The sequence below is a fragment of the Bombina bombina genome, chromosome 4 (assembly GCF_027579735.1).
Source record: "Bombina bombina isolate aBomBom1 chromosome 4, aBomBom1.pri, whole genome shotgun sequence".
Taxonomy (NCBI): domain Eukaryota; kingdom Metazoa; phylum Chordata; class Amphibia; order Anura; family Bombinatoridae; genus Bombina; species Bombina bombina.
The window spans coordinates 261175725-261189992 of record NC_069502.1 but is presented as its reverse complement, the minus strand read 5'-3'; the positions used below and the strand labels follow the sequence as shown (position 1 = coordinate 261189992).

The 14268-nt window shown below is 39.3% G+C and overlaps 1 protein-coding gene across 4 annotated transcripts in view; it reads right to left on the bottom strand.

Moving 5' to 3' along the window:
* Window positions 1-14268, bottom strand: part of DGKD (diacylglycerol kinase delta) — a 202331-nt gene that overhangs the window by 129863 nt on the left and 58200 nt on the right. For all 4 annotated transcript variants that reach the window (XM_053709934.1, XM_053709937.1, XM_053709936.1 and 1 more), the window contains exons 3-4: window positions 3598-3678; window positions 248-352 (exon numbers count right to left, since the gene is read on the bottom strand). In XM_053709934.1, the coding sequence (XP_053565909.1) occupies window positions 248-352; window positions 3598-3678 (186 nt within the window). The remainder of the gene's footprint in view (window positions 1-247; window positions 353-3597; window positions 3679-14268) is intronic.

Here is a 14268-nt window from a genome sequence, read left to right as displayed (position 1 = left end):
AGTAAGTTAAAAACAAAATACCAGAAAAGTATCTGCAGATAAAGAAACAGCAAGCAACTCTTCTTGGTATTGTCAGTGGAATTACAAGTTACAGCCTACTAGAAGTCTCTCGGGTGAATAACCTAAGCAACTTAATCCACTTATATAATTGTATCCTGGGAGCAAATTCCAACATTCTTCTATTGCTACAGGTCTATTTGGGCTGGACTTGCTGCCTGTCACTCATTGGGCAGCAAAATGTGATTACCTCAAAGAGCTCTTGGTTCTGTACAGATTTAAGTGCTGCCATCCATTCCTCCATATCCTTTCTGTTGTCAGCGCTGAGGATCAGTTTGCGGAAGGGGGTGAATACCTACAGGCATGAGAGGGAGGTGGTCAAACAGGTGTCAGAGAAGGGGGAAAAAGGTGAAGAGCAGAAAAGGAAAATCAGATGTGTGAAAGAGGGGAGGGTGGAGGTGTGTGTAGTACAATCTGATTGGCAGGTGTTGTTTGCTTAGGGCAGGACCCTAGTGTGCATGGTGGCATTGGAAACACAAACAAGGGCTTGTCCGTAAACTATGCTGATCAGAGAAAGGTGACACAAAAAGGCTGATAGAACAGGTAGCCAGAGGAAATGTATATGTGATGTCCTGGGAGCTCTGGTAGGAAAGGGTAGGAAATTACATTTTGGTTTCATCATAGAAGAAAAAAAAGAAAAGAAAGAAGAGAAAATAAAAAAAATAAAAAATACATGTAGCCATCCTTTTTTTGCCTACTTCTGTAATTTGCATACAGAAACTTTGTTTTTCCCCACTGCCACCAAACAGGCTAGTAGTGCACATTCTGCAGAGATCAGAGCACATCATTTTATACAACTTTTAAAACGTACTTCTAGTATCTAATTTGGTATAATTTGTTGAAAAGGATACCTAGGTATTCTCATGAGTAGCAATATACTACTGAGAGCTAGCTGCTGATTGGTGGCTGCACATATATACCTCTATTAATTGGCTCACCTGATGTGTTCAGCTTGCTCTCAATGATGCACTGCAGGTACTTCAACTAAGGATACCAAAAGAACAAAGCACATTTGATAACAGAAGTAAATTATTAAGTTGTTTAAAACTGTGTGCTCTATCTACAAATGTTGATTGATCAGTGCAAAAGCTAATTTATATGTGTCCCTAACTGAGCAAAGTAAAGGAGATAAGATAAATAAATTTAAAAAAAACTCTTCTAAAACAATTTCCCTTAACTACAATAAAAGAAAACAAACTTTAATGCCCCTTAAAATATGTTACAAAGACAGATAGTCCTGAACCATGAGGAATATAGCACCAAGGGCTTATAAAACACAAAAAGGATTTAACATAGAATCCAGAAATCATACAGAAAATAAAACTTAAGACAATGTAATATATCATTGCTATCACTACCCAGAACCCCTTCAGCTGTTACTACACCTTTGTCCTACAGACTATTAACCTAAATCTTGCTAAAGACCCGAGGAATATTGCTCTGTTAATCATGTGCTTTACAGTATAATATTCTGCAAGTCTAAAATTAATCCTGAAGGAGTTTTACAGCAAGCTTTAAAACCACTTCCTTGTAAAGTGACAAGAAGGCAATCGAACAATCGGGAAAAAAAAACAAAACTTCAGACTATACAAGAATGTGTGTGCTATAAAAAGTGTTTATCTGCTGTAATCACAATATAGTAGAGGTTAAATAAGATAAATTCTCTACATCTATATACTAATTATTTTGTAGATAAAGATTAAATAAGGTAAAAGTCCAACCTTAACCAATATCATGTATTTCCAGACATCAAGATACTTGCCAAATTCAACTATCATAACCATGGGTTAGGTTTTTCATTGAAACAAAATAGATAAGCCAAAGGATGACAACTTAATATTAAATCAAAGGAGCTACCAATACTAAACAGCTGCTTCATACTTGCAAAATATTTTTTATGGCGGAATGAGCTGCTTAGTTTCAAGGGAAAAGCGTTTTTGGTTTTCTACTCCCATAGAAAAGAGACCCCCTCTCCACTGCTGATGCCAGAGTGCATATAGAAAACACAGACTTGACAGCAGATAATAACCATAGTCAGCCCAAAACTTCCTAAAAGTGTAAGGTTTTGTAGTTTGTACGATAGCCTTATGCTTAGTCCAGGCATTCTTATCATCCACAGTGTTTGTCCTTACAACCTTTAATGGAAGTTCATTCCATGAATCAACCATTCTATCTGTGAAGAAATGCTTCCACAAGTTACACCTGAACCTTCAACTTGAGATCATGGCCCTTTGTTCTGGAATTACTCTTTTTATGTCAATATTACTCACAGCCACAGTTTTAATAAACCCATTTTCCTTCTTTTAAACCATGTAACATTTAGTAACCCTCCTCTGAACATGTTCCAATTTATTTATATCCTTCTGAATATGTGGCTAGAATTGAACTACACACAATAGATGAGGCCTAACTATTAATCGGTAAAGTGGCAAAAGAACCTTAGTGTTTCTGCAGCAAATACCTCTTCCTATACAACTAAGCGTTACACTGGCCTTATTCCCTGCAATGCTACATTGTTTAACACATTTTAAATCATCTTGCAAATTAATAAAACATAGTTTTACATAGTAACATAGTAAATGAGGTTGAGAAGAAGTTCGAGTTCAACCTATACAAATCTTAAAAAACTTACAAAAAAGCTCCAGTTGAGCTTAATTAATCTGATTAATTGTATACCAATTTGTGATCCTAGATCTACATTCATAATGTTATAGTTGATATAAAGAAACATGCTTCCGAATGTTCTTTTTTTCTGTTTTTCGTGTTACTATAAACCTTGAAAGTTTTTAAAAAAACTGCTTTTAAATAAAATGTGATTGAAGACCGGACATGACTAAAAGGCGCACAGAGGCTTAAAAGGGATACTAAACCCAATGTTTTTCTCTCTCATGATTCAGATAGAGCATGCAATTTTAATCAACTTTCTAATTTAGTCCTATTATCAATTTTTCTTTGTTCTCATGCTATCTTTCTTTGAAAAAGCAGAAATCTAAGCTAAGCAGCCGGCCCATTTTTGGTTCAGAACCCTAAATGTAGCCACCAATGAGCAAGTGCTACCCAGGTGCTGAACCAAAGATGGACTGACTCGTAAGCTTACATTCAAATAAAGATACCAAAAGAACGAAGAAAAATTGATAATAGGAGTAAATTAGAAAGTCGCTTAAAATTGAATGCTCTAGCTGAATCATGAAACAATAAAATTGCGTTCAGTATCCCTTTAAGTCCAAGCCAGACTTATATGGTACCATGAAGCAGGATATTAAAGGCTTCCACGAGTTCTACAATCAAATATCCATGAGAATTTAGCCTGACATACCAGCAAGAACAATAATGAACGCATTATACGAGCATACTCTACCAGCTTATACTACTAGTAGACAAGCATATCAAGCAGTAGATATTGGTGCTCCTAAGCAGCCAAGGGGCCACAATCACACTTTATTTCAAATATTCCTGACATTAATTTTGTATCCCAACTTGTGCTGCAGACCCATGATACAGAAGACACCTTTTTTCTCTCACACAGTTTTCTCAACTTACAGTAAAGCTATTATTGAGGTTCTTGGTACTAGATTCTGCGACACTAGCGTCCGTTATATCCACTTCCTCAAATATGATGGACTGTAGAAAGCAAACAGATGAAAACGTTAAGACGTAAACTTTGGTGGAGGGCAATTGCCTCAACATAAATACAACTGTTTAAACAAAGTAGATATAACAATTTCTTTGGTAGCGCTGTTTTTGTTAAATATGCAGGGTAATATTAACAACAAACATGAAAACACTGAAGCAAACAAACAACAGTCAAATAGTGCTTGTACTGAACAGTTTAAACAGTTTTTGTATTCGTATTGAGTTTATTTCCTTTCACAGACAAAACAGAATTTATGCTTACCTGATAAATTACTTGCTCTTGCAGTGTATCCAGTCCATGGATTCATCATTACTTGTGGGATATTCTCATTCCCTACAGGAAGTGGCAAAGAGAACACACAGCAGAGCTGTCCATATAGCTCCCCCTCTGGCTCCGCCCCCCAGTCATTCGACTGACGGTTAGGAGAAAAAGGAGAAACCATTAGGGTGCAGTGGTGACTGTAGTTTAAACAATAATTTTTTAACCTGACTTAATTGCCAGGGCGGGCCGTGGACTGGATACACCGCAAGAGAAAGTAATTTATCAGGTAAGCATAAATTCTGTTTTCTCTTGCAAGGTGTATCCAGTCCACGGATTCATCCTTACTTGTGGGATACCAATACCAAAGCTTTAGGACACGGATGAAGGGAGGGAACAAGACAGGTAACCTAAACGGAAGGCACCACTGCTTGCAAAACCTTTCTCCCAAAAATAGCCTCCGAAGAAGCAAAAGTATCGAATTTGTAAAATTTGGCAAAAGTATGCAGTGAAGACCAAGTCGCTGCCTTACAAATCAGTTCAACAGAAGCCTCATTCTTGAAGGCCCAAGTGGAAGCCATAGCTCTGGTGGAATGAGCTGTAATTTGTTCAGGAGGCTGCTGCCCAGCAGTCTCATAAGCCAATCGGATGATGCTTTTCAACCAGAAGGAAAGAGGTAGCAGTCGCTTTCTGACCTCTCCTCTTACCAGAATAAACAACAAACAAAGATGATGTTTGTCTGAAATCCTTAGTTGCTTGTAAATAGAATTTCAAAGCACGAACCACATCAAGATTGTGTAAAAGCCGTTCCTTCTTAGAAGCTGGATTAAGACACAGGGAAGGAACAATAATTTCCTGGTTAATGTTCTTATTAGAAACAACTTTAGGAAGAAAACTAGGTTTGGTACGTAAAACTACCTTATCTGCATGGAACACCAGATAGGGTGAATTACACTGCAGAGCAGACAATTCAGAAACTCTTCGAGCAGAAGATATAGCTACCAAAAACAAAACTTTCCAAGATAATAACTTAATATCTATGGAATGTAAAGGTTCAAACGGAACCCCTTGAAGAACTGAAAGAACTAAATTTAGACTCCATGGAGGAGCCACAGGTTTATAGACAGGCTTGATTCTAACTAACGCCTGTGCAAACGCCTGAACATCTGGTACTTCTGCCAGACGCTTGTGTAAAAGGATAGACAGAGCGGATATCTGCCCCTTTAAGGAACTAGCTGATAAACCTTTCTCCAATCCTTCTTGGAGAAAAGACAATATCCTTGGAATCCTAATTTTACTCCACGAGTAACCCTTGGATTCACACCAGCAAAGATATTTCCGCCATATCTTATGGTAAATTTTCCTGGTGTTTTCTAGCCTGAATCAGAGTATCTATGACTGATTCAGAGAACCCACGCTTGGATAGAATTAAGCGTTCAATCTCCAAGCAGTCAGCTGCAGAGAAACTAGATTTGGATGCTTGAATGGACCCTCTATTAGAAGATCCTGCCTCATTGGCAGTGTCCATGGTGGAACAGATGACATGTCCACTAGGTCTGCATACCAAGTCCTGCGTGGCCACGCAGGCGCTATCAGAATTACCGAGGCCTTCTCCTGCTTGATTTTGGCTATCAGCCGAGGGAGAAGGGGAAACGGTGGAAAGACATAGGCCAGATTGAAGGACCAAGGCGCTACTAGAGCATCTATCAACGCCGCCTTGGGGTCCCTGGACCTGGATCCGTAAAGAGGAAGTTTGGTGTTCTGACGGGACGCCATCAGATCCAACTCTGGAATGCCCCAAAGCTGAGTCAGCTGACGACTTAGGAAATCCGCTTCCCAGTTGTCTACTCCTGGGATGTGAATTGCAGATAGGTGGCAAGAGTGATCCTCCGCCCACCTGATTATTTTGGTTACTTCCTTCATCGCTAAGGAACTCTTTGTTCCTCCCTGATGATTGATGTATGCTACAGTCGTGATGTTGTCCCGACTGAAATCTGATGAACTTGGCCGCCGCTAGCTGAGGCCAAGCCTGGAGCGTATTGAATATCGCTCTCAGCTCCAAAATGTTTATCGGGAGAAGAGACTCTTCCCGAGACCATAGGCCCTGAGCTTTCAGGGAGCCCCAGACCGCGCCCCAGCCTAACAGACTGGCGTTGGTCGTTACGATGATCCCTCCAGTCTGCGGAAGCACATTCCCTGAGACAGGTGATCCTGAGACAACCACCAGAGAAGAGAATCTCTGGTTTTCTGGTCCAGTTGGATTTGAGGAGACAAATCTGCATAATCCCCATTCCACTGTTTGAGCATGCATAATTGCAGTGGCCTGAGATGAATTAGAGCAAAAGGAACTACGTCCATTGCTGCAACCATTAATCCGATTACCTCCATGCACTGAGCTACAGATGGCCGAGGAATGGAATGAAGAGCTCGGCAAGTGCTTAGAAGCTTTAACCTTCTGACCTCCATCAGAAATATTTTCATTTCTACCGAGTCTATTAATGTTCCCAGGAAGGGAACCCTTGTGAGCTGGGACAGAGAACTTTTTTCGGTGTTCACCTGCCACCCGTGAGACCTTAGGAAGGCCAGAACAATATCTGTATGAGCCTTGGCTCTGGGAAAAGACTACGCCTGTATTAAGATGTCATCCAGATAGGGTGCTACAGCAATGCCCCGCGGTCTTAGTACCGCTAGAAGGGACCCTAGCACCTTTGTGGCCACGGTAATGCTTGCTTTTTGGGAACCACAAACAGGTTTGAGTAAAAACCCAGTCCTTGTTCTGTAATTGGAACTGGACATATCACTCCCATCTTGATTAGATCTTCTACACAGCGTAAGAACGCCTCTTTCTTTGTCTGGTCTGTAGACAGACGAGAAAAGTGGAACCTTCCCCTTGGAGGAAAGTCCTTGAATTCTAGAAGATATCCCTGAGCAACTATCTCTAATGCCCAGGGATCGGGAACATCTCTTGCCCAAGCCTGAGCAAAGAGAGAGAGTCTGCCCCCTACCAGATCCGGTCCCGGATCGGGGGCTACCCCTTCATGCTGTCTTAGTAGCAGCTGCAGGCTTCTTGGCCTGTTTACCCTTGTTCCAGCCCTGCAAAGGCTTCCAGGTTGCCTTGGGCTGTGGAGAGTTACCCTCTTGCTTTGTGGTCGCAGAGGATGAAGCAGAACCGCTCCTGAAGTTGCGAAAGGAACGAAAATTAGCCTTGTTTTTAGCCTTAAAAGGCCTATCTTGCGGGAGGGCATGGCCCTTTCCCCCAGTGATATCCGAAATAATCTCTTTCAACTCGGGCCCGAAAAGGGTCTTTCCCTTGAAAGGGATATTCAGTAACTTAGTTTTAGACGACACATCGGCCAACCATGATTTAAGCCAGAGCGCTCTGCGAGCCATGATGGCAAAACCAGAATTTTTCGCCGCTAACATAGCTAATTGCAAAGCGGCATCTGTTATAAAATAATTAGCCAGCTTTAGAGCCTTAATTCTATCCATAATTTCGTCATATGCGGTCTACGTCTGGAGCGACTCCTCCAGCACCTCAAACCAGAAAGCCGCTGCAGTAGTCACAGGAATAATGCAGGCAATAGGTTGGAGAAGGAAACCTTGTTGAACAAATATTTTCTTTAGTAAACCTTCTAATTTTTTATCCATAGGATCTTTGAAAGCACAACTGTCTTCAATTGGTATGGTTGTGCGCTTGGCAAGTGTTGAAATTGCCCCCTCTACCTTAGGGATCGTCTGCCATGCGTCCTGCCTGGGATCAGTTTTAGGGAACATTTTCTTAAAGATAGGGGGGGAACAAAGGGTACACTTGGCCTCTCCCACTCCCTATCCACAATATCCGCCACCCTCTTCGGGATCGGAAACGCATCAGTGTATACAGGGACTTCTAGGAATTTGTCCATTTTACACAATTTCTCTGGGACCACCATGGGGTCGCAATCATCCAGCGTAGCTAATACCTCCTTAAGCAGTACGCGGAGGTGTTCCAGCTTAAATTTAAACGCTAAGGAATCTGATTCTGCCCACTGAGAAACCTTTCCTGTATCAGAAATTTCTCCCTCGGACAGCACGTCCCTCACCGTCACTTCAGAGTGTTGTGAGGGTACCACAGATAAACCTTCCAAAGCTTCTGATTGCTCATACTCTGTTCTTAAAACTGAGCTATCACGCTTTTTAGGAAAAACTGGCAGTTTGGATAAAAATGCCGCAAGGGAATTATCCATGACTGCTGCTAATTGTTGTAATGTAATAGGGACCAATGCGCTAGAAGTACTAGGCATCGCTTGCGCGGGCGTAACTGGTGTCGACACATGGGGAGAGGAAGGTGGGCTATCCTTGTTACCTTCTGTTAAAGAATCATCTTGGGCTACATTTTTAAGTGAAACAACATTATCTTTAAAATGCATAGATACATTAGCACACTTAAAACACAAATGTAAAGGGGGTTCCACCATGGCTACTAAACACATAGAGCAACGTCTATTTGTAGGCTCAGACATGTTAAACAGACTTAGACAACACTCAAAGACTGAAAAATACAAATTGAGAAAAAACGGTACTGTGAATTTTAATAATAAAAGCGCGCACTTTTTTTTACTAAATCTTCAAAAATGACCCAATCTTTCTGAAATTTTTACCACACGATCTTAATGCTTTGGAATGATTGCACAGCAAATATCAAGTCAATTAACCCCTTAATGCCCGAACCGGAGCAACCTAAAGCTGACAACCGGTTAGCAAACTACAGCACCATGCCACAGCAATCTGCTGTGGCCCTACCTTGCCCCTGGGGATTAGTTTGATGAGAAATAAGCCTCTATGAAGTCCTCAAGTAGTCTTAGGACCCTCCACATGAAGCTGCATGAAGCTGTCTGCAATATGAACTGCGCAACTGAGGCGTGAAATTTAGGCCCCCTCCCTCTCCACTCCAGAGTTGTGGGGCCTTCAAAACCCTAAATAGGTGTCTAAAATTCTGCCATGTGGAATAAAACCCCAAATAACACTCCAAAAGTGATAAAAACTTGTATAATGATTATCTTTTCACTATAAATAATCGATTGCCCTTTAACAGTGTCCACCAGTCATTGAGCCCTGTTAATTAAGCCTTCCTTCTATACTGAGTCTCAGAATATGACTTACCTTCCCCACATGGGGATTCTTGTCAGTCTTCTAGCATTACTAAGTCTTGACTAGAAAAAGATGACTGAATATACCTTATAGCAGTTAAGCCTGCAAACTGTTCCCCCCCAACTGAAGTTTTCTGGTACTCCTCAGTCCTATGTGGGAACAGCAGTGGATTTTAGTTACAACATGCTAAAATAATTTTCCTCTCAGCAGAATTCTTCATCACTTTCTGCTAGAGAGTAAATAGTAAAAACCGGCACTATTTAAAAATAACAAACTTTTGATTGAAGATATAAAAACTAGAAATCTAACACTACATTCACTTTACCCTCCCGTGGAGATGCTACTTGTTAGAGCGGCAAAGAGAATGACTGGCGGGCGGAGCCAGAGGGGGAGCTATATGGACAGCTCTGCTGTGTGTTCTCTTTGCCACTTCCTGTAGGGAATGAGAATATCCCACAAGTAAGGATGAATCCGTGGACTGGATACACCTTGCAAGAGAAACAAACCTTACTAAGCCCTTTGTCGGTTATTACAAAGGATATGTTTTGACAACCTGGATGGTTTCTATAGTAAGAGAAATATCAGTATTTAGTGAGACTCCTATGATACTTATATATTTTTTTATTCTTACTTTAATTAGCAAAAAAGCAGTTAAGCTTTTGCATAACATAAATGCTATTGGGTAAAATACATTTATATTTGTGCTATTTTTCTTTTGGAGGGTCTGTTCTCACTCATTTGTATGAGCCATGCTAAGGGCCACAAGGCATATGAATCAGACAGCTATAAGTGAGTTCCACAGCCTGTAGTTTAAAGTTTAAAGGGCTATTAAACAAAGTAGAATTACTTAAAGGGACAGTCTACATGAGAATTTGTATTGTTTAAAAAGATAGATAATCCCTTTATTACCCCTTCCCTAGTTTTGCACAACCAACACAGTTATATAAATACACTTTTTTACCTCTGTGATTACCTGTATCTAAGCCTCTGCAAACTGCCCCCTTATTTCAGTTCTTTTGACAGACATCCATTTTAGCCAATCAGAGCTGGCTCACTGGAACGCCACATGCGTGAGCACAGTGTTATCTATATGAAACACATGAACTAACACCCTCTAGTGGTGAAAAACTGTCAATATGCCTGGAGAGAAGAGGTGGCCTTCAAGGGCTTAGAAATTAGCATATGAACCTCTTAGGTTTAGCTTTCAACTAAGAATACCAAGAGAACAAAGCAAAATTGGTGATAAAAGTAAACGGGAAAATTATTTAAAATTACATTCTCTATCTGAATCATGAAAGTTTATTTTGGACTAGACTGTCTCTTTAAACAAGTGCATAATAAAGATACAATGCAGTAGCACTTACTGAATTGTAAATAAGCAGTACATTTTTTCTGACAAATTTTAAAACTGCCTTCAGTTTGCCGCCCCCTGTATCATGTGACAGCCATGCACCAATTACAGATGAATATATGTATACACTGTGAGCTCTTGCACATACTCAGTAGTTGCTAGTGCCTTGGAAAGTGTGAATATAAAACAGAATGTGCACAATTTGATAATGGAAGTAATTTGGAAAGTTTTTATAAAATAAGTTGATACCCTTCTAGCACAGTAAATCCATGCTCAGAGAGAGACCAACTGAGAAATTATTAGATACAAGACTGGTTTTTCAGACTTCTTTAAAAACATCAAGCAAAGCACCATAGAAAGTTGTCAGAAAGCAGAGTTAAAAAGGGAAACATTTTAGCAGTGATGAACCATTCTATTTAAAAATAAGTAGTAAAAAAGGAAATTTATGCTTACCTGATAAATTTGTTTCTTTTTCGATACGATGAGTCCACGGATTTCATCCTTACTTGTGGGATTACGCCTCCTGGTCAGCAGGAGGAGGCAAAGAGCACCACAGCAGAGCTGTATAAATAGTTCCTCCCTTCCCTCCCAACCCAGTCATTCAACCGAAGTTAGGAAGAGAAAGGAAAAACCAAGGTGCAGAGGTGTCTGAAGTTTAATAAAAAAAAATAACAACCTGTCTTATAAAACAGGGTGGGCCGTGGACTCATCGTATCAAAAAAGAAACAAATTATCAGGTAAGCATAAATTTCCTTTTCTTATTCAAGATACGATGAGTCCACAGATTTCATCCTTACTTGTGGGATACAATACCAAAGCTATAGTACACGGATGAAATGGGAGGGACAAGACAGGGAACCTAAACGAAGGCACCGCAGCTTGAAAAACAAGCTTCCCAAAAACAGCCTCAGTGGAGGCAAAAGTATCAAAGACGTGAAGAGACGACTCTATCTAATTAACACAGGCAAAGAGAATGACTGGGTTGGGAGGGAAGGGAGGAGCTATTTATACAGCTCTGCTGTGGTGCTCTTTGCCTCCTCCTGCTGACCAGGAGGCGTAATCCCACAAGTAAGGATGAAATCCGTGGACTCATCGTATCTTGAAAAAGAAAAAATCTTTTAGAGAACTAACAGAAGTGCTGACTCCATCCTTATAAAGGCATTTCAAGGTAATGTGCACATAGTTTAATACTGCATTCTTTCAAATGGAAGAAAGAATATAATTACAAAGAATAATGCTTACAAAGAGCTGGAAACAGAGACCAGCAAATGCTAAATCCGCTATTTTATGATACACAATGATGTTTATACAAATAAAATGGAAACAATATTACAAAATGTATTTATGCAATTTAAAATACATACACAAATTATTGGAGATTGTGCACAGCATGCAGTTTACAGGCACCTATAAATCTCATACATGATATTTAGGGCTTTAAGCTGACAAAATAAGTGATTTCTTCTGCCATGTATCTTTGTATTACTTTACAATGTATTTTACATAGGCTTAGCATTGTTTTGTGACTGAATAGGAGATGTCATTGTAAAACACATAAATGTGATCAAAGAATATTGTTGGAACAATAAACAACTGGTCTAATAAGTTACAGCATTTTATTACTGCACTAATAAATTCATTTAAGGTCACTGGCTCGGCGATGGATTTAAGCAGGCAACAGATTGATAGCTACACGCAACACATGCCAGACTGCACTATCTGCACCCAGTATTTTGTGCCAAGCACTACATAACTGATCAGAGGAGTTAGCAAGAGTAGTTCATAGCATAATCAACACAGAAAGTAGGGAAAAGCCAAAGGGTAACAACCCATAAACACTAGAGCTCCTGCTATGTGGGATCACATGAAGCAGTAAGAGGGATCACAGCTTTACATATGTATTTACCACTGCTACTAATTGACAATCCCTTACATTTTTCTTATGTTCTGCAGTACAGGTGTGATGCGTTTTTTTAAGGAAAACTAAATAACTCATAAAGGGTTAAAGAATCATTCATTGCACTAAAATTGAATCCCTATTTCCACTGACCTGTTTTACCTGATGGAGTGTATTAAAGTGTTTATAAATAGCTCATTTATCTTTATTTTGTCATTTGAAATACAGGTAGCCCTCAGTTTACACCGGGGTTAGGTTCCAGAAGGAATGGTTGTAAATCGAAACCGATGTAAATTGAAACCCAGTTTATAATGTAAGTCAATGGGAAGTGAGGAAGTTAGGTTCCAGGCCCCCTCTTAAAATTGTCATAAGTAACACCTATACCTTATTTAAAGCTTTGAAATGAAGACTTTAAATGCTAAACAGCATTATAAACCTAATTAATTAATCACACAACACAGAATATAATTAAACTAAGTTAAATGAACAAAAACATTTGCTAAACAGCATTATAAACCTAATAAAATAATCACACAATAGACTTGCTTTTTTTTGCAAACAGTTCTTTCTATGCATTCTAATCTGGACTGATTTATAGACAGGAAGATCTTGTTCCTTTGAAAGCTGCTCCATAGCTCAGGTCTAGCTAGCTACACTGATTCATTTAAGCCTGCTTGTGTGCTTGGCTTGCATATCTTTGCTGCAACACAAGGGGACAGTTCCACCTACTGACTATTTTAATCAATGCACTGCTTTTCAATAGCAGTCACATGACTGAAAAAAAAGGTTGTTATTCTGAAACGGCGCAAATTGAACCATTCTAAACCGAGGGCCACCTGTAGTTGCGTTTACCAGTTAAACCTGCCACCTATACTTAAAAATGTAAATACTGCAGTATTAACTATAGAAAAGCTATGAAAACAATTGGCAGCAGCAGAAATACCAACAAGTAGGGGGTGGGAGAGAGAGACTAGCCCATTTGAAATGGGATCCCACAGCTGCTTGTCTAGTTTACATGATTTTTGTAAACATTTTCTTTTCAAACCATATAATTAATAAACTGCATAAAGGATGTTGAATGACTGCCTATACATTTTCATATGTTACTCCCACTGTAATATTTCCTATTTCAGAAATACATTAAAAGTTACTCACTCCAAAACAGAATTTTCTATCTAAAATATACTTGTCCATGCAAGGCGTGCAGTGAAATAATAAAAAAGTCTGGGCCATAATCTAAAGCAATGAATGTTAAATATCTAGTTAATCGTTTCTTGATACGACACAGATACTTTGCATATACCTGCTAACACTCACTTGTGGCAGCTAGTGACAAAAACATTATAAAATATAAACTAGAAATACAGACCTTATGTTTTTAAACTCTTTAAATTGAAGGGATATCAAACTTGTATTTAAGCAATTAAAGGGACAGTGTATTGTAAAATCTTTTTACTGTTACTTTAAGCACTGCATTACAGAAAAGGAATAAAAAACACCTTTAAAACAATTTAACTCTTTCATTTTGTTTGCACAATTTAAAATGTTATGCAAGTCAACAGCAGTTTAGGGATACACCCCCTAGGAAGCCTGCCTGGTGGAATCAATTTTTATGTTCAAATTTACTGTGACCAATTAAAGGGAAAGTCTAGTCAAAATTAAACTTTCATGATTCAGATAGGGCATGTAATTTTAAACAAGTTTCCAATTTACTTTTATCATCAAATTTGCTTTGTTCCCTTGATATTCTTTCTTGAAAGCTAAACCTAGGTAGGCTCATGTGTTAATTTCTAAGCCCTTAAAGGCCACTTCTTATCTCAGGGCATTTTTACAGTTTTTCACAGCTAGAGGGCGCTAGATCATGTGTGTTATATAGATAACATTGTGCTCACGCACGTGGAGTTACCTAGGAGTCAGCACTGATTGGCTAAAATGCAAGTCTGT